The sequence below is a fragment of the Cibotium barometz genome, chromosome 46, assembly GCF_041138505.1.
Source record: "Cibotium barometz isolate CiBa-2024 chromosome 46, ASM4113850v1, whole genome shotgun sequence".
In the NCBI taxonomy this organism is placed as follows: domain Eukaryota; kingdom Viridiplantae; phylum Streptophyta; class Polypodiopsida; order Cyatheales; family Cibotiaceae; genus Cibotium; species Cibotium barometz.
In genome coordinates this window covers 23587709-23611581 of record NC_141091.1, presented here as the reverse complement: position 1 = coordinate 23611581, position 23873 = coordinate 23587709, and the positions used below count along the sequence as shown (strand labels likewise).

At 46.1% G+C, this 23873-nt stretch overlaps 1 protein-coding gene across 1 annotated transcript; it reads right to left on the bottom strand.

Annotated features, from left to right (window-relative positions):
• Positions 1 to 305: 305 nt before the first annotated feature.
• On the bottom strand, positions 306 to 21091 carry LOC147612041 (protein RETARDED ROOT GROWTH, mitochondrial-like). The gene is made up of 7 exons (XM_086783877.1): positions 20322 to 21091; positions 19882 to 19999; positions 19594 to 19753; positions 16050 to 16198; positions 15777 to 15928; positions 965 to 1079; positions 306 to 773 (listed from the first exon to the last, which is right to left on the bottom strand). The coding sequence occupies exons 1-7, from the start codon at positions 20873 to 20875 to the stop codon at positions 639 to 641; spliced, it is 1383 nt and encodes a 460-aa protein (XP_086640003.1). The 5' UTR covers positions 20876 to 21091; the 3' UTR covers positions 306 to 638.
• Positions 21092 to 23873: the final 2782 nt, after the last annotated feature.

Here is a 23873-nt window from a genome sequence, read left to right as displayed (position 1 = left end):
CTACAAATCCTCGTCTTTGTCAAATTTAAATTTTTTGCTTTTTGAGAAGTTTAAGATATGCTTAGAAAGGGGTGGGGACAATAGCCAGGTGGTTGGCAACACCCTTAATTCGTATGTGAGCATATACCTCTTACGTTGCAAGACACACTGTGCCCTTGCACAACAACCGTCCGCTAATTCTTCATGCACCAGGCCATTATGGTTGTAGGTAGTGCCTTCTAAAACATGAAAGGACAAGGGGAGTGCAATGTGAAATATTTAATTTGAATGCAAAAGGGTATTAACACATGCAATCAATATCAAGATTAAGGGAACAGTCACACAATGTAAATGAAGCATTAGAACGTTGGCCAATTCATGTCCAGAGGATGAGTTACAATGTAGATCTTGTGGCTGAAAGAAGAGACTTCTGATGTGAACACCTTATGAATTCACACCCCCCCTTCTTCTTTCTCTCAAATTGTGCTACACCCAAAATTGAGTACTCTTATCAAAAATGGAGGCACACACCATTATCACATTGGTTCCTTCACTCCACTCGTGTCTGATTATATATCACATTATCGAGGCTGGGCCGTACGGGGAAACTCAGGTAAGGTTGCCTGCTGCCAATAACCCGTGTTTTAACACTTGTCCACTTACAGTACACCACTTCCATGCAAGATTTCATACAAACTAACGCATATCTCCCCAGCAATAAGAAGAATAATAATCCACTCAAGAGTATCAGACTTTCGATTTTGCAACACCTCCAAAAAGAACCGCACATTGTGCTGTAAAAATTTTGGAAAACTCAGTCATGAGAAGCACAAAACTCAGGGACATTCAGGCCAGATGCATATTATCCCCTGCCCTAGACTGTCCCCCCTGAAGGAGGGGAGGGGAGGGGGAGGGGATATCTGTTATAGCTCACACTAAATAAAGACTACAAGACAGCAAACCATATGGAAAGAAGAATAAATACCTGAATGATTTCCAGCTTAAAGTCAAAGCTCTCGAAACGTTCATCCAGCTCATACTCCTCTCTAAGAAACTCCCAAAGAACAGCATAGTTTGCATCTTTCCAAGCTGCATCTGACCTGGAAAATTTTCATTAAAAAACCCCAAGTGCTATCAACAGATAGTGACACAATCATGCTAGACATAGACTGTAATACTGGACAGTTTGGCAGATCTTCCTTCTTGAAGTATTGAAACCCACAACTTTGATCAAACAGTCCTTTGGACATTTTAACACAGCAGAAATACCCCACCCATCAAATGGGCCTTGACTTGGGGACGGGGATTGCTCATCCAAGTTCTACAGGTGGCCAAGATTAACTAGAACGTAAACTCAGGACAGACAGGGTGGTGGGCTGAACACCATCTCGGGGGCCGAGTACTCCGCCTGGGAGGAGTTGTTTGCACCATGAGGGGACAGGATACCTAGCACCTACCAGAGTTTGGACACACTCATAGGAACCTCTGTTTTTCTAGGTCAGCCAGGAGGATGCATGGCCCAAAAACCTCTGGCATTGACAAATTTTACGTGGATGAGCGGGCTGCAACACCGGGGGGTGGGGAGGGGGGGGGCATCAGACGGCACCACATTATCAGATCACACCCGTCCTCCTCCACTTGGTGGACCCCTTGCAGCCAGAGAGAACAGCAGAGCGTCCACATCCAAGAGAGTTTGGTCCAGGACACCAAGATAGCCACACCTAGTTAAGATTTGTGACACCTTCAAGGAGGGATTAGCTGTAGCGGATCTATACTTTGGGCTGAGCGAGATCGGTTCGCTCACAGCCCAGGATACTCAATGCGATTCGAGAGTGTGAAAGGAGCCTTCACATGAGTCTAGCCTCTCTCCAGAGACTGCACGAACAAACCCCAGACAGCCCATAGTTGGAGGCACAGCTCGAGACAGCCCGCACGGAGCTATGATCGATTCAAGTGAGGACGGTGGAGTTTAGGTATCATGCCCGTGCATCTTTCTGGACCCAAGCAGGAGACAGGGTCACGCAGGATGTTTTCGAGATTACAGGTCCTCACCATTACTGTGACAGGGTCCACCGGCTGAGAAGTGCAGAGAGTTCTATTGAGTCAAATCCCTCACAGGTCATTGCCACAGACTTCTACAGAGGGCTTCTCTTGGCCAGTCCCCTCACCCCCCCAAGATTGAGGCAGCAAGAGAGAGAGAGAGAGAGAGAGAGAGAGAGAGAGAGAGAGAGAGAGTGGCAGCACATGTGCGAGGTGGTCTCCCCTGGTCTTCGGAGCTTCTTGAGTTCGCCTCTGTCAAGCAAGGAGCTGAGTGGCGCCCTTCAGGTCTTGCATCGCAGCAAGTGCCCCAGACTGCCGGTTTCCCTCTTCCTTCATCACTCGTGGAGGTTGATTTTTGGTCCGCCTTCAATAAGACCATGATCACTAAGGGCTATCGGAGGAGCTCATTCACCTAATTCCCAAGGAGGGTGGTGACTGCTTGGAGTTACGTTACTGGCGCCCCATCACCCTCCTTGGCAGTGCCTACAAAATCCTCACCAAAGCCATTAGCCGCTGCCTTCAGCCTCACCTCCCCGATCTGATTCATGGCACTCAGGCAGGATTCATCCAGGATAGGAGCATCCTCGATAGCATCTTCACTTTTTGGGAGGCCACCGCCACGGCCCGCCTCCGACAAGAAGATATAGCAATGGTTTTTGAGAAGGCCTACGACACAGTGGATTAGGCTTTCCTTGAGGGCACCATGTTACGGATGGCATTCCTAGCGGGATAGATCCAGGAAGTGTCTGTGCTTTATTCCGCTGCCCACAGCCAGGTCCTTATTCAGGGGGCCATAGGGGACAGATTCCTGATCACCAGATCAGTTCTCGTCAGGGTGTCCTCTCGCTCCCTTCCACTCCCTCTGTTTTGCAGAGGCTATGAGAAGTTTTTTGTTCCCTCAAGAGACAAGGTTACAAGGTCTTCGTTGTCACGTGCCTCCCGCACTTGGATGCCACATAGACATACCTGTACAAAAGGTGCAAGACCTGGGATGGTAAACTAGTCCCATGTGAGCCCAGTTCAGGACGAGTCAGCCAGGGTTCCATCCTGGTCGTCCGAGGTCAAGTGTGCATTGTCCTGCACATGAAGCAATGCCAGTCTGCGCTGTGAGTCTCCCTCTGGAATGAGGTCAATGACTGTGTATCTGGTATGATACCGGATGCCAGAACACTGTGTAGACAGTTAGGGTTTGCAGTTAGGAAAAGGGGCCAGCCCATAGGGCTACCCCAAGAACTCATGTGGGCATGGGGAAAGTACAAAACAATCCCCACAAGGGCCAGAAGGCCGTGGCTGTACCCACCAGCCATGGGAGGGCCATAGGAGGGCTGTAAGACAGTCCTAGGGGCATACCAACAGTAGCCGACTGGTTATCCAGCCATGGGATGGCTATGGGGCAAGTGTGGGGCAGCCCATACAGGCTGCCCAGCCTCCAGTACAGCAGGTAGACAGTGCCCAGCCCCCCTAGACTCATGCACCTAGTGCCCAGCCAAGTGTGAAAACATGCGCAGCATTTATTGGGAATTTAATGCTGTATATTCAGTCGTGGGCAGATTTTAGGACAGCCCACTGCTGTCCTAGGGGAGTATAAATACTAAGGCCACAAATCATTTGTGTTATCTCATCATTTGCCAAGTGCTGAAGCTAAAGCAAGGGCCAAGACAACCCAAATCAAGCTAACGCAAAAGGGGTGAAGGATTGCTGGTCAAGGGCACTTATCTCAGCCAAGAAAGGTCAAGTTTTCTGTATTTATTTTCAGATTTGCATCATTCTAATAAAGCAAATACACCATTCGTGGTGGGGGCCCTACAGAGGGTATTCGGGACCCAATATTGTGTCCTCTTCTCCCTCTCTCTCTCTCTATTTTTATGCACATCTATATTCAGTTTTGTGCGTTAATTTCGTCGCGACAAGTGTGCTGATTTCTGAGCATCGAAGTTACCGATCTCCCCTGAAGCTTCTGCATGTTACAGTGGTATCAGAGCCTACTTCAATTGTAAAGATTCAGTAAAGAAACTAGAATTTTTTCTCGCTCATATGGTTGGTTTTCAAACTCCGGTGGACTACCCCTTTCGGAGTGACTCCTATCCCTCGAAGGACGGTTGGTTTTCAGCCTCCGGAAGTCTCCCACACATAGTGGATGGTCAGATTGCAGTCCGGAAAGGAAGTGCGTTTTCCTGCTATGGCGAGCTTCAAAGACGAGAGAGACCAAGAACCTTGGGACCAGAGTGCACCGGGCAGCCCAGCTAGGGCACCAGGCTTGAGTGTTACAGAGATGTTCCAGCAGATGATGCGAGCAATCGCAGACCAGACGACCAAGTTGGAAGAGCAAAAGGTGCAGATCCTGGCTCTGGAAGAGCGTACCCGTTCTCCAGCGTCGCGTTTTCCATCTCCTCCTCCCTCTCCTTCCGTATCCCAGATTCCAAATCCTCGACACAAGGACACTCTTGCAGGGTCACGACCGCAGCCGAGCTCTTTGCTTGTGTTGCAGATGCGTGCATTGGAGATCCGACAACGTGAAGACGAAGCCATGCGACGCATGGAACATGAGCGTTACCTTAAAGCTTTGGACGCCAAATTGACACCAGCGGCACCCTCGAATCATTTTCCCCATTTTCCCGAGAAAATGAACTTCAGTAAGTATAATGGTAAACTCGATCCCACAACTCTTTATTAATGGTTGCATCAGTTTAATGCTTACTTTGCCGTAGTTAGAAAGACAGATACTCACAGAGTGATCTTAGCCAGCTGATACTTGGAAGGTGAGGCCATTCCTTGGTGGACTCAGTGGGCTCATGCCCACACCAGATTAGGTATGGCAACTTATGTGTGGGACGAGTTTGTCCGCGACGTTAAGCAGTGGAAGTCCTTAAGTTGCTGGAAAGCAACGAGCTCTACGTCAATGAAAAGAAGTCGGAGTTTCATTTGTTCCAGGTGCATTATCTGGGATACATAATTAGTGCAGAAGGCATTCGACTTGATCCGGCTAAAGTGGACGAGATAGTCAATTGGGAAGTACCTCAGACAACATATGACATCACATCCTTTGTGGATATATGCCAGGCATACTCCACCCACATAGACAAGTTTTTGACCTCTCGGCAAATCTCACCGATATGCTAAAGGGTGTTAAGACAAGAAGGCAACGGATTCGAATGACTCCACGAACGTTGGAGGCATTCAAGAACCTCCCTCAAGGCTAGCCAACCCTCTCTCCCACTTAGGAGTTCAACGACAGATCTTTGCAAACAAGTGAGGATTATTGGTTTCCTTGATCACCAATTTCACATAGCCCTCCTCAGAGCAAGATGGCCCACGACAAATCTTAGCGACTTTGGCTCTCGGAGGGCTGATCTCTAGCACGTGTCCAGTGGGACCAAGGTGAGTGTGGGAGTGGCAGGACCCTTTCAGCCTGGAGAGCCCAACCGCCCCCTTTTTTCACTACACGATAGTCGGAGGATCCAAATTCATGAAATCGATGGTGCCCCGGCAACAGCAGCTCACTGGCCCTCACTTCCTCGAAGATTAGCACCTGTCGGATCTATCACCCAAGGAAGATCACACAACCTTGCCATTAGCCCGCCACAACCTCGCCATCAGCACTTGGTTGGCCATGGCAGGACGATTGGCACAGTGAGCACATTGCAGCCATCCCCTGGGGTGTGCCTTTGGGACTGTCCCAAAGCGAAACAGGTTTGGCACAGGATCCTTCGCCTCTACACAACAGTACGGGCTGCTCCATCCACCATCACCTTGGGGGGGGGAGCCTGGGTGACTGAGACTGTCCTTGCTCTCTCCCACAAGGAGGCAGTAAGAGGACATGCTCTCTATCTCTCTTATTGCAGGATTGATATTGTTCCCACTAGAGCCTTGGTATCCAAAACTAGTCAGAGATGAGAGATCATCAGCACTACTGCTTTCCATATGGACTGATGTCATTCATACCCTCTACGGCCAGTGGGGGAAGCTACAAGGAGGTGGTTCGTATAGCATGCATAGAGGGCGAGAGGCTTTTTTTGCACACATGGCACCCGGGTCCCTTCCTCTCTAATCGGCACAGCGAGATCACTTGGCATTACAGGCTACCTTAATATCTCTCTCTCTCTCTCTCTCTCTCTCTCTCTCTCGATTGATCGTGCGATTGAGCTTGGGTGGTCCAGACGCCCACGACTACGGAGGAGGGCATCCCAGCATAGACGGAGGTTGCAGCGGCAGATTCGGATTATTCTTGCGAGGCATGCGGGACACCCAGTCAGGGTGCTGACCACAGAGGATATTGAGGAGATCCGCCAGTGTCCGATGCGGCACATATTATGAGATGGAGGTACCTCCATAGTGTACCTTCCAGTTCCAGTTTCATTTTCTAGGTGCCAGTAGTATCATCTTTATTTTTCTTTTTCTGGGTTTTTTTATCCAGACATTGTATCAGATCCACCATGATGTAACTTTTGGTCTCATAGGTCATTATGGCCTTTTGAAGACGTTAATATAACATTTCATTTCATTTCATTCTCTCTCTCTCTCTCTCTCTCTCTCTCTCTCTCTCTCTCTCTCTCTCTCTCTCTCTCTCTCTCTCTCTCTCTCTCTCTCTCTAAAACCAAGAAGGACAAGATCAACGTTTTGCGACAATCCAAGGCACTCCAAGGCACCAAGATGTGGCTACTAGCAGACGAGCTTACACTTATGCAGCTCAAAAACAAAAGTGCAAAACTTGCTTAAGTTCGAGAAGCCCACCAAGCTAGAAAGTGGGCTCTCTACCGCGAAGGAAGAGCAATAATTGAAGACTTCCGGAAGCCTAAACCCCACTAATTGGCTCTCTCCTACGTACCACAAGCATTTCATATTACACATGGTAGTTGACCCTTAGCTTTTTATTTTTATTTTCAATGTTCGCGCTTATGCGCACTTGCGCCTAAGTGCACCCCGAAGTGGATTGTAATGATTGTGATGTCATGTCTTTTGGTCCCATATGCCTTCAAGGCATTCCGCGGACGCGGACATTAATATGACTCTCTCTCTCTCTCTCTCTCTCTCTCTCTCTCTCTCTCTCTCTCTCTCATGGCGTGAAGCTGCACAGCCCCCCCCCTCTCTGTTCGCGCTGCGCGCTGGTGGCCCTTTGCCGCGCTGCGCCCCTGCTGGTTCCCCTCTGCCTCCCTTGATCGCCCGCGCTGCCATGTGTCGTGCTGCTCCTGTTCGTACAGTCGTCTTGCTCTGTGCGCTGCGCTGCCTTGCACCTGTGCGCTCTGTCTGCCTTGCTCATGGCGTGAAACCCCCCCCCCTCAGTTCGCGCTGGTGGCCCTTGCCACGCTGTGCCCCTGCTGCTTCCCCTCCGCCTCCCTTGATCTGCGCGCTGCTCTATGCTCGCGCTCGCACACTGCGTGTCCGCCTTCCCTTTTCCCAATGCACCCTTGCTCAAGCCCTCAAGGCAGCAACCAGGGGGAAATAGCACAATGAACCTACAGGAGCTGGAGGCATACATCAAGACAGTGGAGGACAACAACAAGAAATGACTGGGCGAACAAAAGAAGGTGCTGGACAGGGTTCTGAACCAACATGAAAAACAGTTGGAAGGCCTTCGCAAGGAGATACAGGGAAAGAACAACAGGATTGAAGAACTGACAGCCCAAGTGAACCACCAGGAAGAGGTGATTCAGATGTTGAAAGAGACCCAGCTGCAACAAACAGGAATGCCAGAAGCTGCCCCAATGATAGGGGAACTCCGGGCAGAAATGGAAGCCCCAAAGGCTACGGTCAAGGACCATACAGTGGAGGAAGGGGAACTGAATATTCAGGAGGGGTTAAGGACTGACTTGGAGCAGTTGAAAGCAGCGAGTGATAAGCTGCAGGAAGAACTGCAGACCACTAAGAAAGATTGGGTGGAGGTGGTGAAGAAGCACAAATCCCCGCAGAGCATCATACATGAGACTCTCGAGGAGGAGAAACACAGGAAGGATAGGACCCTCCATGTGCGAGTACGGGGACTACAGGCGGGGGCTTCCCCAAAGGAGGATGCCATGACACTTTGCCAAATGCTAGGAGTGGACGGGACCGCCCCCCCCCCCCCCCCCCCCCCCCCCCCTTTGCAGATACATGGAGGGCAGGAAAGGATATGACACGAGAGCGACCCCTCATCATTAGATTCCCTGATGCCACCAGCAGACAGGCTGCCTTAGACAGGCGGGCTGCCCTCAAGGGGACACAGGTGTACATGGAAGATGATCTCACTCCAGCACAGGTGGCACACCGGCATGAGGCGATGATGACTGTTCATGAGGCTGCAGAGTAGGCAAGTGGGCTATCTACAGAGATGGTAGAGTCATTATCACTGAGTGTCGTCCCAAATAGGGACGCGGGGTTTATGAGACCAAACACCTAGGGTTGGCAATATGGAACTGCAATGGCATGCTGTGGTCGAATCCAAGAGGCTTAAGCGAGATTCTCACAAGCAAGGATGTCATTTTTTATACAGAGACTCATCAGAGCCTTGAGAGGGGCTTACCAATGAGTGGGAGTTAGCTTTTCGAGGCGAGACCCGCACATTAGGAGTACGTGGCTCTAGGGGGGTAGCTATCCTTTCTAGATCCCATCTCCGACAGATTCTCAGCATCGTCCGGAAGGACGAGGATGCACGATATCTTTGGGTGCGGCTTCAGCTTAGCAGTGACAGAGTCATCCACATTGCTGTGTGTTATTTTGCACCACGCCACTCCCCTTACACCGCACACTTCCCTTACACTGCACAGCATGGCCAGTCACCGTACTTACCATTATATGAGGATATCATGGAGTTCTCACAGGTGGGGGAAGTCCTCCTGCTCAGGGACTTCAACGCCAGGACGGGAAGTCAGCAAGTCCCACTACTCGATCTAGACGACCCTATCACACTACAGGAGCTGGACATCACTGACACAGGGTTGCAGCGATCATCACAGGTCCATGAGGAGGTCACAGTGTACGGGAGATATTTCTTAGAGCTGGGAGCTGCACATGGTCTCGTTATCTATAACGGGATGTCCCGATGGCCCTCCTCCGACTTCTCCATTTCGCCACCCCCTTTTGAAGCTGACCATGCCTACCTCTCTTTCACTCTTACCTGCACACCACCCCCCCCATCTCACATTACACTCAGGTCCTCTTTGATCACGAGCTTGTTTACTCCAACCACATCTACCGCCAACTCCAAAATGTGGAACCTACTGTCCCCCTATCCACCCTCACAACACAACTCACTACCATACTCCACACATCCGCCACAGCTTCTTTCATCTGCACGAGTCGGTCTACCGCCAAGCCACCTCCATGCCCCAGAACTGTAGGTATGATGACGAATGTCGGGCCACACGCTCCCGTCTTAAGCATGAGGTACGGATTGGGCAAATCACGAAGCGCCAAGCGCAACGGATTTCTCAACGGCTCACACGACGCAAGAAGCGAGAATTCTATGCTCGAAAAGAGGATGAGTTATACCGACTTTTCTTAGGGCCGAACTGCAAAGAGACATGGAGGAAACTCCGAGAACATCGCCCTCCCACACATATCACCTGCCCAGACACATGGCACTCCTATGCACACTCCCTCTTTCATATCCCCCATCAGCCACCCCTACCCCCACCACCAGACCCCCGCCCCACTTCTCCTCCACCTTCTTCACAAAGGGCATGGTCCTCAAGGCCATTCGTAGAGACTACGCAATGGGCGAGCCCAAGATCATGAGGGACTCACTGCCGAGTACATCTTGCATGCCCATGATACCCTAGCGCCCCTACTAGCCTACATGTTCAATAGAGCCCTTTGTGAAGGATTTCCACCCTCTTGGTCCACCATCACCATCACCATCACCCCCATGCTCAAAGCCGGAGATCCATTTGATCCTAATAACTACAGGATGATCATGATTGGCCACACATTGGCCAAACTCTATGGATCAGTGCTAAGGCGGAGCTCAGTTCATTTGCAGAGAGTCAGGGATGCAGAGCCTCAAGACAAGCTGTGGCTTTCGGAGGAGCTACTACCCTTGACCACATCTTCACCCTCTATGCCATCATCGAGGAGGGTAGAGCACGACACCAAAGGATTTACTGCTGCTTTGTGGATTTCCGCAAAGCTTTTGATACTGTACCCCGAGCCCGCCTCTTACACCGTCTACAGGAGATCGGAGTCCCATCTGACATGGTTTGGAGCATCATCGCCCTCTATGAGTCCGTCACCAAACGAGTGAGAGCCCTAGGAGGTACATCACAAGAGATTTCCAGCACTATTGGGCTGAAACAGGCCTGCCCTCTATCACCCACTCTTTTCGGCCTCTACATTGATGAGATCTCGAGCTTCATTGATGGATTAGGCGGGGCTGGTCCCACACTCGCAGGCATATTGATCCCCATACTACTTTATGCAGATGACATCGTCCTTCTCTTAGACTCAGCCGAAGGGCTTCAGAGATAGTTGGATGCCTTACATGACTTTTGCACTCAGCGGGACCTCTCTGTTAACCTTGGTAAAACCAAGGTAATGGTCTTCAATACCTCTTGCCCCGTCACATCCAGATTGAGCTTCACATATAGAGGGGATCCTGTGGAGATTGTCTCATCCTATGTCTACCTTGGTGTCACTTTCAGTGGCCCACGCTTTACCATGCTTCCCGCAGCACATGCCAGAGTGACGCGGGGATATGCAGCCTTGAGCTTACTTGAGCGGCAGTGCTTCCAGGCACATTTCCAAGAGCCCAGGACGAAGGGCTAGCTTTTTGACACCCTCGTCACACCAGCCTTGATGTATGGAGCAGCTTTCTGGGGGCCAGATTTATCCGATGAGGAATGGCAACGAGTTGAGAGGCCCCAAGTCATGATGTTCTCCCGTATGATCCGCAACAAACCTTCCGTCCCACACCAAATTATCCAGGCAGAGTTTGCTGCAGCCCAGATGGTAGTGGAGGCACTCTTCAAGACAGTCACATGGATCCCCACAGGTACCTGAGGCTTGCCCTAGAGTCCTCCAGACAGCTAGCACTTGAGGGGCATTCTGGAGTATGGTATGCACTAGTTTCCACTTGGTTCTCAGTATATGGGCTCTCCATGGACCGCCTACCCCCCCTTCAATATAGTTTGGACTCCCCTTTTTCCCGACTGTCTCACGAGGATACCAACCGGGTTATCCGGTCAGATCTTCTTAGCCTCTACACACATTGCACATGGATCACACCCTCGGAGCTCCCCACGAAGATACACTTTTACAGAGACCACTTCCTCACTCACTGAGGATGGATTCATCCAACAGCCGGGCTACTTGAGTGTTCACATGTCCCATGCCATGCGGATTGCGATTGGCCACATACGGGTTTTTTCCCACTGCCTCAGAGTGGAGACAGGTAGAGCTGAGCGCATCTTCAGAGCCGGGAAGCTCGTACGGACACCCAGAGAGGAGAGGATCTGCCAACTATGCCACACAAAGGTTGAGACGGAGGAGCATTACATATGCCGCTGCCCAATATACTATGAGATCCGTGGGAGGTTTCACTGTCTATTTCGTGAGGGATTCGATCCACTCTCCAGGGTCATTTACTTCCAGGACCAGCGTTGCCTGGGCCTCTTCCTGCTTGAGCTCCGCAGACACAGGGACACCTTCTTGAGACACAGGCCCCAGCCACCCCGCCCCCTCCCTCGACAGCCAACCATCACCAGTTTCTTCCAGACCCAAGAGGTGGAAGACACCGACACAGTGGATCTTGTGGACCCTCCACAAGCTGCTACGGACCTACCTCGCCCGAGAGGAGTTACCTCGGACCGAGCCTCTGCACTCCAACGTGCCCGACGCCCTCGACCCCCCGTCGGCCACGATCACCTCATCAGCTCCAAATCCAAGACATGCTCCACCGCCATCGAGCTACCTTTCCACGTGACATAGCTGAGGGAGACCTCTCGGCCATACTCGTCTCTCCCATGCTTGACATTTTGGAGAGTGGTATACCATCTACTCGGAGCTGAGGTTGCTCCCATGTTTTTATGTTCTCAGTATTCCATGACGAGTTTCCATGGACAGTTTTGTATCACCCTAGTGAGATAGCTATATTCATGTTTTCATTCTGTTTTATTTTCCATTCCATGATGAGATATGCCATGGACATTATTGTATCACTTTGGTCTCATAGGCCCATCGGGTCTTTAGTAGACGCTTAATATATCTTTCTTTCTCTCTCTCTCATGAGGTTGGTTCCCTTTGAGAGCAGCCAGCCATGGAGGAAACCACCCTCCCCATTTCCTACATTGCCTCTTTGAAGGGTTCTGAGCATGTACACTTAGCCTATGGCTGTTTGTTTTTTAGCTAATAGAAGGATTTTTATTCTTTTTTAACTCAATGATGTTTGTGCTAGTCAAAAGACCACACCTTCCGGAATAAGGCAATTGTATCTTGGTTTCAGCTAGAATCCTTCCCTTGGAGATTGGCTCTAGCATTCTCCTTCATGCAAGAGCACAATGGATTCTTGTTCAAGATGGTGACATGAACACAGCCATTCTCAGCCATGACATACATTCAGGATTCTCTGGTCGGGATACTTTGGCAACAAACCAGCAACATCTTCCCCTTGGAGATTCATGGGCTTTGGGAGGTGTAACCGCTCCCTACAAGAGGCCTACAAATCGGAAGACAAAATACACATTTTTAGATCACTTAACTAATACCAACAATGGACATTATTAGCAACATTAAAACTGAAAAATGACCAAGAACACTTTATACCAACACTAGGGCCGAAAAGGACCAACCCCCCCCTCAATACAGTTTGTATTTCTTGGTTTATGTACAAGTGTTCATGGGCCTCATGGTCAAATTCCTCCATAACATGGAGTGAGAACAACTAAAATACAATAAGATTTTGTCGATGAAGAATCAACTGTCGTAGTAGACCAAATCATAGGCAGTCCCCCACCTTCACTGGGTGAACACATGTTCTCACTGGTCTTCTGAGACCGTGCACCAACAGGCACCCCCGTACTAACGCCTTGCAAGGTGAAGCACTGTGGTGGGAGAAATACCAGGTGCTCCCAAGTCAGCTTTGCTCCTTGTTTTTCCTCATACCCACATGACCTTCACTGGCTCCTCTAGGTGAGAAGGACAATCATGAAAAAAATCACTATCCCAATGGCCTTCTAAGGTGTAGGCAACTGGAGGTGAAGCTTGCCTACACAAAGTTTGTAATAACAACATTTAACTTAAATTTTTATCTGAATTTGAAATAACCTGACAAAGGTTTTAATTCAAATCTCAGCAGAGAAGATCATTCCTTTTTTTTTAAAAACTCCTAATGGGTGCAAACAACAGGTACCAACAAGGTAGCCAACCAGTACAAAGGGGACAATCCACATGTACAATCGTGGTAATTACAGATTACTGATAATCATGTGTTGTAGGGCTGTAAACTGGTAATCAACAGGCAAGTACAAGTATGGCAGGCAGGTACAAGTGTGGCAGCCAAGTACAATTGTTGCAGCTGGGTACAATGCTGACAAGCGGATACAACTGCTGCAGCCAGGTACAGGTGTTGGCAACCGGGTACAGTGCGGCAACCGAGTAAAGGTGTAGACAGGCAAGTACGACTGCTGCAGGCGTAGACAACCACATACAATTGCTGCAGGCGGGTACAACTGCTGCAGCTAGGTACAAAACTGCAGGTGAGTAGAAGGACAACAAGCGAGTGCAAAAACAGCAGCCAAAAATCTTTTTTTTTTCCAATTCTGTAGTCGCCTTTTCCCCTGAACGGATACTACTTGGCCATTCTCATTTGCCTTAACTACCCTAGATTTAGGTTTACCTGTTTTCCCATCAACCACCCCCTCAATACCTTCCACGTGTGGGGAAAGAAAAGTTGCCCATGCAATAGATGCTTTAAATATTATTAAATCTTATTCAAAGGTTAGCTCATGGACACCCACACTAGAAAGTGTCCGAACAATATTTTAAATGTGTGAACATCCAACCCTATAAACATTAAAGTTTACATTACTTCATGGATTTTACACTTGAAAAGGCCAAAAAGGCCAATATTTACCACCTGTTCACACGTCACAATAACTTGTCAGCAGATAGCACACCCACAGTACACTAGGAGCGCCCTCGTCCAATGTATTGACACGTCATAGAAAGCAAACACACGAAAACAAGTCATGCAAAAACAAGTTTAAGCACACAAACACAAATGCATGTGCACATGTAATGGATGAAATCTCCCTTTCATGAAACTTGTACAAGGATTTCTTGTCAAGCACAAAACTAGCGTGACAAAAATGTGAAGTCCTGGTTTTCCTATGGAATGACAGTCCCATAGGCAAAACACACATCCTGGCACGGGCCTTCCTATGGAGTGACAATCCCATAGACAAGGTCGACACAAATATCAATCCTACCATGGAGAGACAGTCCCATGGATAAGACGCAATCCTGGTCATACACGGGGGGCAACAAACAAGCTCCCGTCCATATGGCACAATATTGGTCACACATGGGTGGCACAAAACTTGTTCCCGCCCATGTCCATGTGACACAAGATAACTGACCCTTTCACATGGGACACTGGCCTGGCCACATGTGAACATGGTAGAAATTTGGCCGCTCTATGGAGTGATAATCCCATAGAAGTGGCTCCAGAAATGGAGATGGACCAAATGGTGATAGGAGGTGACTTTAGCATGATTGAACAACCCACAGGACAAAGATACGCACTTCAAAAGGGGCATCATGCCCTGCACCAGGATGAGCTGCTAAGACGCAATATGAGCCTTTGATTCTCCTAGTCCAACTGGAGAATTGTAGGTAGACTCCATGTCACGATCGACAACGCTTATGTTGATGAATTGGCCCTTCATAGAAGAGGCCTTTCTTGAGTTTCTCTGGTTTTCAGCTCAAGCACACAGCAAAGGCCCTCTTGATAGGCTTGCAAGTGATCAGTAGCATTGCCACTTTGTGGCAGCAAAGGCAGAAAAGTAAGAAGTCAAGTGTCAGGAGACCATATTTAGGATGAGAAATATTTGAGACCCACTCTTCATCATAAATAAGTGTGAAGATCATACAGCAGAAAATTCAGCTTCCAAGCAAAACAGTTGTGGCTTTCAGACAGCTTTTACAAGAGAATGATTCAGTCCCAATCCCACCAAGTTCCTGAACTGATCTGGAAATCTTCTGGTTGTTGCTGATTTTTCTTAAAGGTTGAATGCTGAAAATGGGGGGTCCCCTTACACCCAAAAGAAAACCAAACAGAAAAGAAAAACAGCTGGTCTAATGTTGGCCTATGCTAGGAGACCTAAAATGAGAGTTTTCCTCCTAATGAGCCGTTTTGGCCTTATTCACATGCCCAGCCCCTTGCACCTTTGGTTCATGCTAGAGACTGTTGCTTCTCTACAGTTCAAACCTGCTGCATTAGTTCTTAGCGTGACATTTTCAGGGCTAATGCCTCAGGGACTTGGAAACCCTTCATAGCTGTGCAACTAATCTACCTTTGTGCATACCCAGCCCTTGGAGTCACTCTGAGCCTCTGTTCTTCTGTACAAAATAGGGCTCACAAACGCAAACACACTCACTCGAGGTTACCAGGTAGTATGGCACATGCATGTATGTCTAAAATGACACCTGCTCCATCACTGACCCTTCTGCTGTTTGCAAGAGAAATCTGCTGATAACACACCTTACTTATCATGAACTGCATAAATTGAGATACACTAGGAGAAAAAGATCGTGCAATCACTGAGTTTAACAACAGATTCCAGTATAACCTTTCAAGCAGTCCCAATCTTAGAATAACATCAGCAAGAGTTGTATTTGCAGTAGCAACAACACGGAAAAGAGCTGTCCGTTTCATGGTAAATGTTCCTGTCTTTTCCATCTTTTGGTTCAGATCACTGAATATAGTCACCAACGCATCAACCTGCACATGCAACCACAATCAATCTCAAATCCCAGCTGCACAAACTCTCTTCTCAGGACAGTAAAGCACATGTTCTGAATGGACCTCTTCTCCATACAAGTTGTAAAAAGTGGAGGCACACCTTCCTTCCATAATGATCAAGAGCAACGCTTTGACCAAGAATGCTGCCAACAATCCGGATATTGTCTGTATTTAACTTCTTTAGCAGAACTTTGTCGTGACCTCCTTGACACCATCCTTCTAAAGTTGGTCTAATGATGATATCAAAGTCTGCACACTCAATTTTTAACACAAAAGAACATCAATACCTATCTCCCATGTGAGTATCGTATAATAAAAATCTCTAAAGCAATTATGCCTTTTCTTAATTATGTGCACATGATGCATGCAGAACCTAGGTAGTTAGGTATATATGTACGAATGTACATTGTATGTATGTAAGCATGCAAGACCTAGGTAGTTAGGTATATATGTATGTATGTGAATACATACATAGGTACTATGTATATAAGGATGTATGTTTGTTTGTATGTATGTATTAGTCAACATGTGTACGTATGTATGTATTTATGTACGTATGTATGTATATATGTACATATACATCTACCTCTATAGAATTAGAATTTCAGTTATATTTCGGATTTCCTTCATTAAATGTCTAGTGCCATACCTATTCTCCATATTCTTGCACTATAAAGTTCCTGTTTCTTTTGCAAAACTCTTCTTAAGTAAGTTCCATTTTCTGCCTTCTTGCATTTGAGACCATTAATAAAATACAAGCAATCGCAACAGTTAGTGAGCTTCATAAACAGGACCTTTTCATAATAGCCGTGACAACCAAACATGACTAGTTACAACATGATAGTTTAGCAAGATTATTATCTTGCATCCCAAGTTTTTACAATATCAGGTTGCTGGACGGATGGATAATGTCATCAATTCGACCATGCTAATGCCTTGAGAGAGACTTCGCAGAAGTATGACCAAACAACATCAAAATGCACTTAAACTACAGCTTTAAAAAAACTTGGAAGGAAAAATTTCTCCTCAAAACCCTTGAACAACACATTGCCAATATCATTGAAAATAATCATTTTTAGCCAATCAGTTGATATACACAATAGTTTAGGTTGAGAAACTAAGCCTTTCACTCTCATCTCTCTTCTTCTCTTCCTACTCTCTGTGTCTATTCAGTTTCATGCATATCAGTAGAGTCTACAACAGCATGCTTCAGTCAGTGTCCATCTGACAATGGTATCATAGCGAGGCAAGGCCCATGTTCTATATCTAACATTGGTATCAGTGCATAGGTTGGTAGAGCCTAGGGAAGTCTTCTCTGGAGCATGTGGTTCAAAGAACAAAAAGAGACATCAAATTTATGGCATAGGAAGAGAAGTATGGGAACCAGGAATTTAAACCCGATCAGATGTTTCTGGGGAAACAACCGATATCAAATGAGAAAAACATTGTAGAACTCACATACGTCAGGATTGAAGAAGGCACCAAAATTGAAACTTCACTAGAGGTCAAAACTCGATGGAATGGAGTATCCTCTGTAAATGAAGATATTCAAGGAGTGGAAGCTGTCTTGAAGTTTGGACCAATAAATAACCAACAGGAGATGCTAGGTTCTCATTCTAAAGAGTCAGAACCACTTCAGTACCCAGACTTTGAGTTCACTGCAATGAAGCATGAGGGAGTATTAGCTTAAAGGTTCCCAAAAATCTAGGAATTCTAGCCAGTTCCAAGGTACCACAAGTTCCAGCCGTTTCAGAAGTTCTAGTTTCAATATTAGAGCAGACATCACACATGAAGTTGGTGATGGGCAATGTGGGCATCGGTATGGTACGTGAGGACTTGGATTTTGATCATGTTCAAGTATGTACAGAAGGATTTGCTTGATGGTAAACCATTAGCCATAGCATGGGAGGACATGTTTCTCAAATTAAAGTCAATGGAGGAGATGATGGATGAGGATGAGTTTTCAAATTCATGGAATTTATTAAACAAAAATCTGATTGTAGCCGTTGCATTGGCACGGGACAAGTGTTCGTGTAACATTAACCTTTGTTCACAAGATTCTACCAAGGTTGAGATGATGTATCCAAGATCCATTCCAAAACCAAATAGAAGACTTGTAGATAGATATCCAAGCATGGATGATCTAGTTAGAGCTTTGAGAATAATAATTTTTCCCTACATTCCAAAATAAGCAGGACAGGATGTCACTTTCCGAAATAAACAGGACGAGATGTCACATGGATCCGTTTTGAGACGCATGTGCCATGACATTTGAGGACACTTATAGAGGGTAGTTGGTGTATGCATGTGTGCAATCAGGGTTAGTGTTGGTACAAAGTCAGTAGATTATCATCAAGGTGTAGAAATGTGCAAGTATTGAGCAATTTTGGACCAGTTTTTGGCCACCTAGGCTAAGGGCCAAAGGTTGGGCAGCTTTTTAGCTCAATATGAACCCATTTGGTAACTTTTTTCTTCCCACTGGATCTTGGCCTTAGGCCCAAGATCCTCCCGTAGTTACTGATTTTTCACCGCCCGTAGGGCTTTTTAGCTCAATATGAACCCGTTTAGTAACTTTTATGACATAATTTTTTGAATTGCAGAAAGTTGGCCAACTAAAGTTATCTGAACAAATTTGCACGAGCACTAAGCATGTTGTGAACCCTCATCCGAGGAAAAGCCACCAATTGCCATCAGGTCCAGGTACAACACATTGAGATTGACTCTTGTACAAGTGTCCAGGCAGTTTATCAGGCTAAGAGCCAATCACCAAACACGTGTGGACAAGTCTAGGACCCATAGGATACATGCAACACATGCAAGGCTGAATACCATTTTTTGGGCTGCAGGAAGGCCCATATTTGGTGTGTTCACGTCAGCTCAGCATGGGTAAACTATCGTGCAGATTGGGTAGCACGAGGGCAGCCACCAAGGACCCGTGAGGACGGATCGAGGGTCACCCGGACAATCAGGAATCTTCCCTGCTTTTCCCTATTTTTGTCTCATTTTCCTGGGTTCAACAAGTATAGGGCTAGCTTACTGCAGAAAGTGGTCCTCCAATCCCCCGGAAATACAATGCTTCTCTCAAATTGTGAAGCTAATGCAAGGAGTCTCTCCTACAGCAGAGACCAGCCAGCCAATGTTCAACACTAGCGTCCAAAGTCTTCCAAGCTCAACAGGCAGCCCACCCTAACCCAGCCAAAGTTGGGGTGAGCACATTCTATGCCGTCAGCTAAACTGGACTTTGAGTCCAAAGAGGTCTGTTAACTCAATTTTCCATTATACTTCATAAGCAAATAAACCGCTTGTGGTGAAGGCCCCTAAGTGGGTAGTTGGGACCCATTTAGGTGTTTTGCTTCCTTCTCTACTCTTAATCTGTTCAAGTTAATATAACTGCACACAACTTAGCACACCTTAATCATAAACACTTCCACATGCATGTAACAACAAAGACCAAGCAGAGATGTGACACCCTAATGCAAATGATATGTTAACAAAAAGAATGGTTCTCTACATGTACAAATTTACACCAAGCACTGCAATCAGAACCATCTTCTCAAAAAAAAATGTTGACTTGTCTAAGGAGATGGCTGATTCCAGCAAATACGCAGCTTATTTTGAACTTCTACTCCCATTAGTAAACTCACCATCCTTTTTGGCTTCTTGACACTGTTCTGAGCAGTGTTGCCGTATAACATCCAGACAGTCGTATTCCTCATTCTCTCCAAAGTTGAAAAGAACAACAGCACCATAGTTGAAAACCACGATGTATCGTGTAGAACTCCATGTACTCATTCCTTGCATGTCCTATCCAATGAAAAGTACAAAACAACTAAGTAACCCTTAGTTCTAAGAAAAACATGACATAAAGTTCATGAGAAGGTGCTACACCATTCATTTAAGTACAAACAAAATGGTGACAAATAGAAACGCACAAGTTTGCCAGTAATGGGGGGGCATCCCGGAGGACGATCCTTCCATTTCAAGATAAGATGGTTGCGTGATGCAATGGTTCCAAGGAATTGCTCCTCTTGCAGACTTTTGAGGTTTATTCTGTAGTAATACGAACCAGACTTGCATGAGCAATAAGAACAACGCGAATGTAACCATTGCTACAGTCATGCTAGAGTAGAAAAACATACAACAAAATAAACTAAGAGTTAGGCTTAGAGGAGGGAGGAGGAAACTAAGACCTAGGTGGGGGGCCGGGGGGGGGGGGGGGGGGGAAGACCAAGGTTTAAGAGAGGATTATGGGGCAGTTAACCCTCATTTAAGACGAAAGGTTTAAAGAGCGGATTATGGGGTAGTTAACCCAAGAAGGCGAGCAAGGCATGGACCTACAAAGGCAGGAACAAAAGACGTAAAGAGTACCAACCTTCGAGAGATGAAAAAGGCCTTGACAGGGATGTAGATATCTGTGGGTTCGCCAAAAGGTACTGGCTCTGATGAAGTGGTTTCCTCAGGGCCACCGTCTACGAGGTAAGGCTCTTGTTGCTGCTGTAAGTCGGAGCTCGGCGATGGCAGCAGCATTGCTTGCTGAGGAGGGGATAAAGTGGGGAGAGACTGTTGCCGCTGCTCCTGTGCAGGCTCCATCTCCCACCTCAACGAGTGTCTCTCGCAGGTCGGGTCTTCCCTTGCCGGAAGCTCATCCTCTGCAAACGAAGACGAAGACGAAAAATGCGAGATCCTAGCCCCACCACTAAACTGCGAAAGCTTCTTATCGCAACAGGCTAAGGAGTGGCAAGGATCTCTCACAGTCGCCGAAGCAAAGTAGCGACTATGGCGTGCTATTGCTGTTGCTGCTGCAGTCCCGTCAAGCTCGCCATGGATTGGAACTGTGCAGGAAGGGGCTTCGGGGACGCCCGAATAGCGAGGCTCCCGCTTGATGGAACGCAGCAGGAGAGCGCAGAAGCGATGGCGCGAGGCCATTGAAGTTGGGCTATGCTACTGTGCTAGGGTTTCCGAAGCTCCACCATTGCCATAGACAGGAGGCTCAGAAGCTTTCGTTGATGGGTACGAAAACAGCGAAACCCTTTTGCTTGCGAAGGGGACAACCAAGACGAAGAAGCAGGCGACCCGATTTTCAGAAGGGTTGTGTCTCTTCTCAATTTCAGGGGTTTAACGAGCAGTGCTAATTAATATTGTGATATACATTCTGGTGTGAAGCAGCCCAACAATGTAACAGCCATTTGGCAAATTACTTAAGCAATGACTAGTATTGGACCTTCCAGTTGCTCTCGCGGCTAGAGTTCAAAAAAGAACAGGTTCGCTTCCACATAGAACCATCTTCAAGAACCGGAGAGAAAACAGGCTTCGTTTCTCCAAGATTTAGGCCATGTTTTAAGTAAACACAATACATCATTTCAACTGACCTCAAAATAACATCCATGTCTCATAGATTTATAATGAGAACAAACATCAAAGTAATGTAACATACAAAGACACAAACATACAAAGACACAAAAAAAGGACCAATATTAAAGATTCTCAAAATGCATCACAAAATTATCTAAGTCAACTATATATATATCCATATAAGTCACCAATCTAAGTCAGTAATGTCAGAATCGGCAAATTGAATTCTTTTCCTGTAAGAAAGATCATTCATCTGTCTCACAATACGCTTTGTATTGTAAGGCGGTGATCCGTCCCCCATATGCTCAACTACTGATGAATGAAAAGGACCTCCACAAACGACACACAACAATAAATAAAATCTCAAAAAAACCATATAATAGAAAAACATAATCAAGATTACCTAACATTGGGTGGATGGTACATGAGGAGCTCTAGTATGAAACTCATAAACGAATACCAACAATCATGATGGATGTAAGAAATAGCCAGTCGCGTCGTATACTGAATACCCCTCAAAAGATGCAAGAAATAGCCAGTCGTCGGATACTGAATACCCCTCAAAAGATGCAAAGCATCTCTCCATCTCTCTCTGAAATAAATAAACACTCCACTCTTCATATAGAACACTAATTCCATACATCTCAAGGCCTTCGTCTCGACAACTCTCACCATAAAGGTATCAATGTCATGCAATATCCTAAAATCAAAGCATAACAAATAGGTTATACAATTATTTATACATAGATTCAACAAATATTTATACAATGTCTCCCTGGCTTAATAATTACACCTATACTTATCCATCCCTATAGGCATCAATCACAATCCCTCCTACGTGACCCGCAGTAATAGGAGCTGAACATAGAGGTAGCTCTGTATAAATAGACATCAGTATGAATGTCATGTTCCAACTTTGTAATCAAGAAAAGTGATGCAAATATAGAGAATAACTAACCTATTATCCTTGACAAAGGCATGTCCAATGTAAAGATAACCTCAAACATGTCTGTCAAAACATAAACAACAAAAATAAGTACTTTTACCATGGACAAATATGTATAAAAAGAAATCACAACAAAATTTACCATGGACAAACATAAACAACAAAAATAAGTACTTTTACCATGGACAAATATGTATAAAAAGAAATCACAACAAAATTAATCAAAACGCATAGCTTAAATAAGAAACCTCACTTGTCACTTTGAAGTCTTCAAGATCTCCTTATAAACAATGTTGTTTGTTGTGTAGGTGTACAACTTTGAAGATCATCAAATGAAGACTCTAAATTAGCATTATCCTCAAGTAACACCTTCACAGCATTATCCTCAAGTAACACCTTCACAGCATGAGGAGACCGTGCTTGTGACAACGCAACATATAATTGCCCACCATGAGTAAACAATGTAGTCACCAAATACAACCCCAAGACATTTAGGGTTTGGCCTTACAATTTGTTTATTAACATGCCAAATGCCAGCCACATGGGAAACTGTCTCCGTCTCATGGTGAATGGTAGTTGGATCTCAGTGCATATAAAGGTAAACCATGGAAGAAATACTCTTTCACCAACTTTAGTATCAGTGATGATTTCAGTCTCCAAGACTTAAGAGTGAAAGGCCTTACATATCATCCGTGTACCATTACAGAGTCCACGTCTTGGATCCAAGTTACAAAGCAAAATAACAGGAGCTTCTAACTTTAAAGCTAAGCAGTGAGGTGGATATCCGCCCCGAATGTTGATTACATTCAAAAATTCCATGGAATATAGGAATGAATTTACATCATTTTCAAGAATTGAATCTACATTGAAATATTGCTTAGGCTCACCAGGCATTGCATCCAACACTGTCTTATTCACAATATTTACTTGATTGTTTATCGAAGCAAGAATAACATGCTCACTAAAGTATGAAGCATACGTCATAGTGATAGCCAATTCAGAGTATACCCAAAGTACCAAGTCTTTAAGGGTCGATCTTTGTAAGACTATATTACTTGGTAGTGCCACCATCGGATTATCATCACTAAAATCCACTCCATTCACAATATTCATGACCCACTATTTAAACTCATTGCATCCATTAGTATTTCTTGATTAAATATGCATATTTCTAGTTAACTTTAGAACTTTGATAGAGTTCTATAGAAAGGAACAACACAATGCTACATTAACAATATCCTCATGTCTTCCCTTCATAATAACAGGAAAGATTTGTCTAAAATCCCCTCCCATTAATACAACCTTTCCACCAAATGGCTTATCTGAGAATAATACATCTGTAAGCTCCTATCCAATGCTTCAAAAGCATAACGATGAATAATTGGAGCCTCATCCCAAATAATAAGCTTACAAACTCTCAAAACCTCTGCAAGTTGTCCATGTACAAGCCAAGAGTGGGTCATTTATAGGGACCGACGAGCGTAGCGAAAGGGAGTCCAAATAAAGTTGGAAGAGCTTGTGATTTTGCAAGTTGAAGAATTGTTTAGCTCCATAGGTATCTTGAATCTAGAATGTGTAGTACGTCCATTCGCACCAAGAGTGGGTCATTTATAGGGACCGACGAGC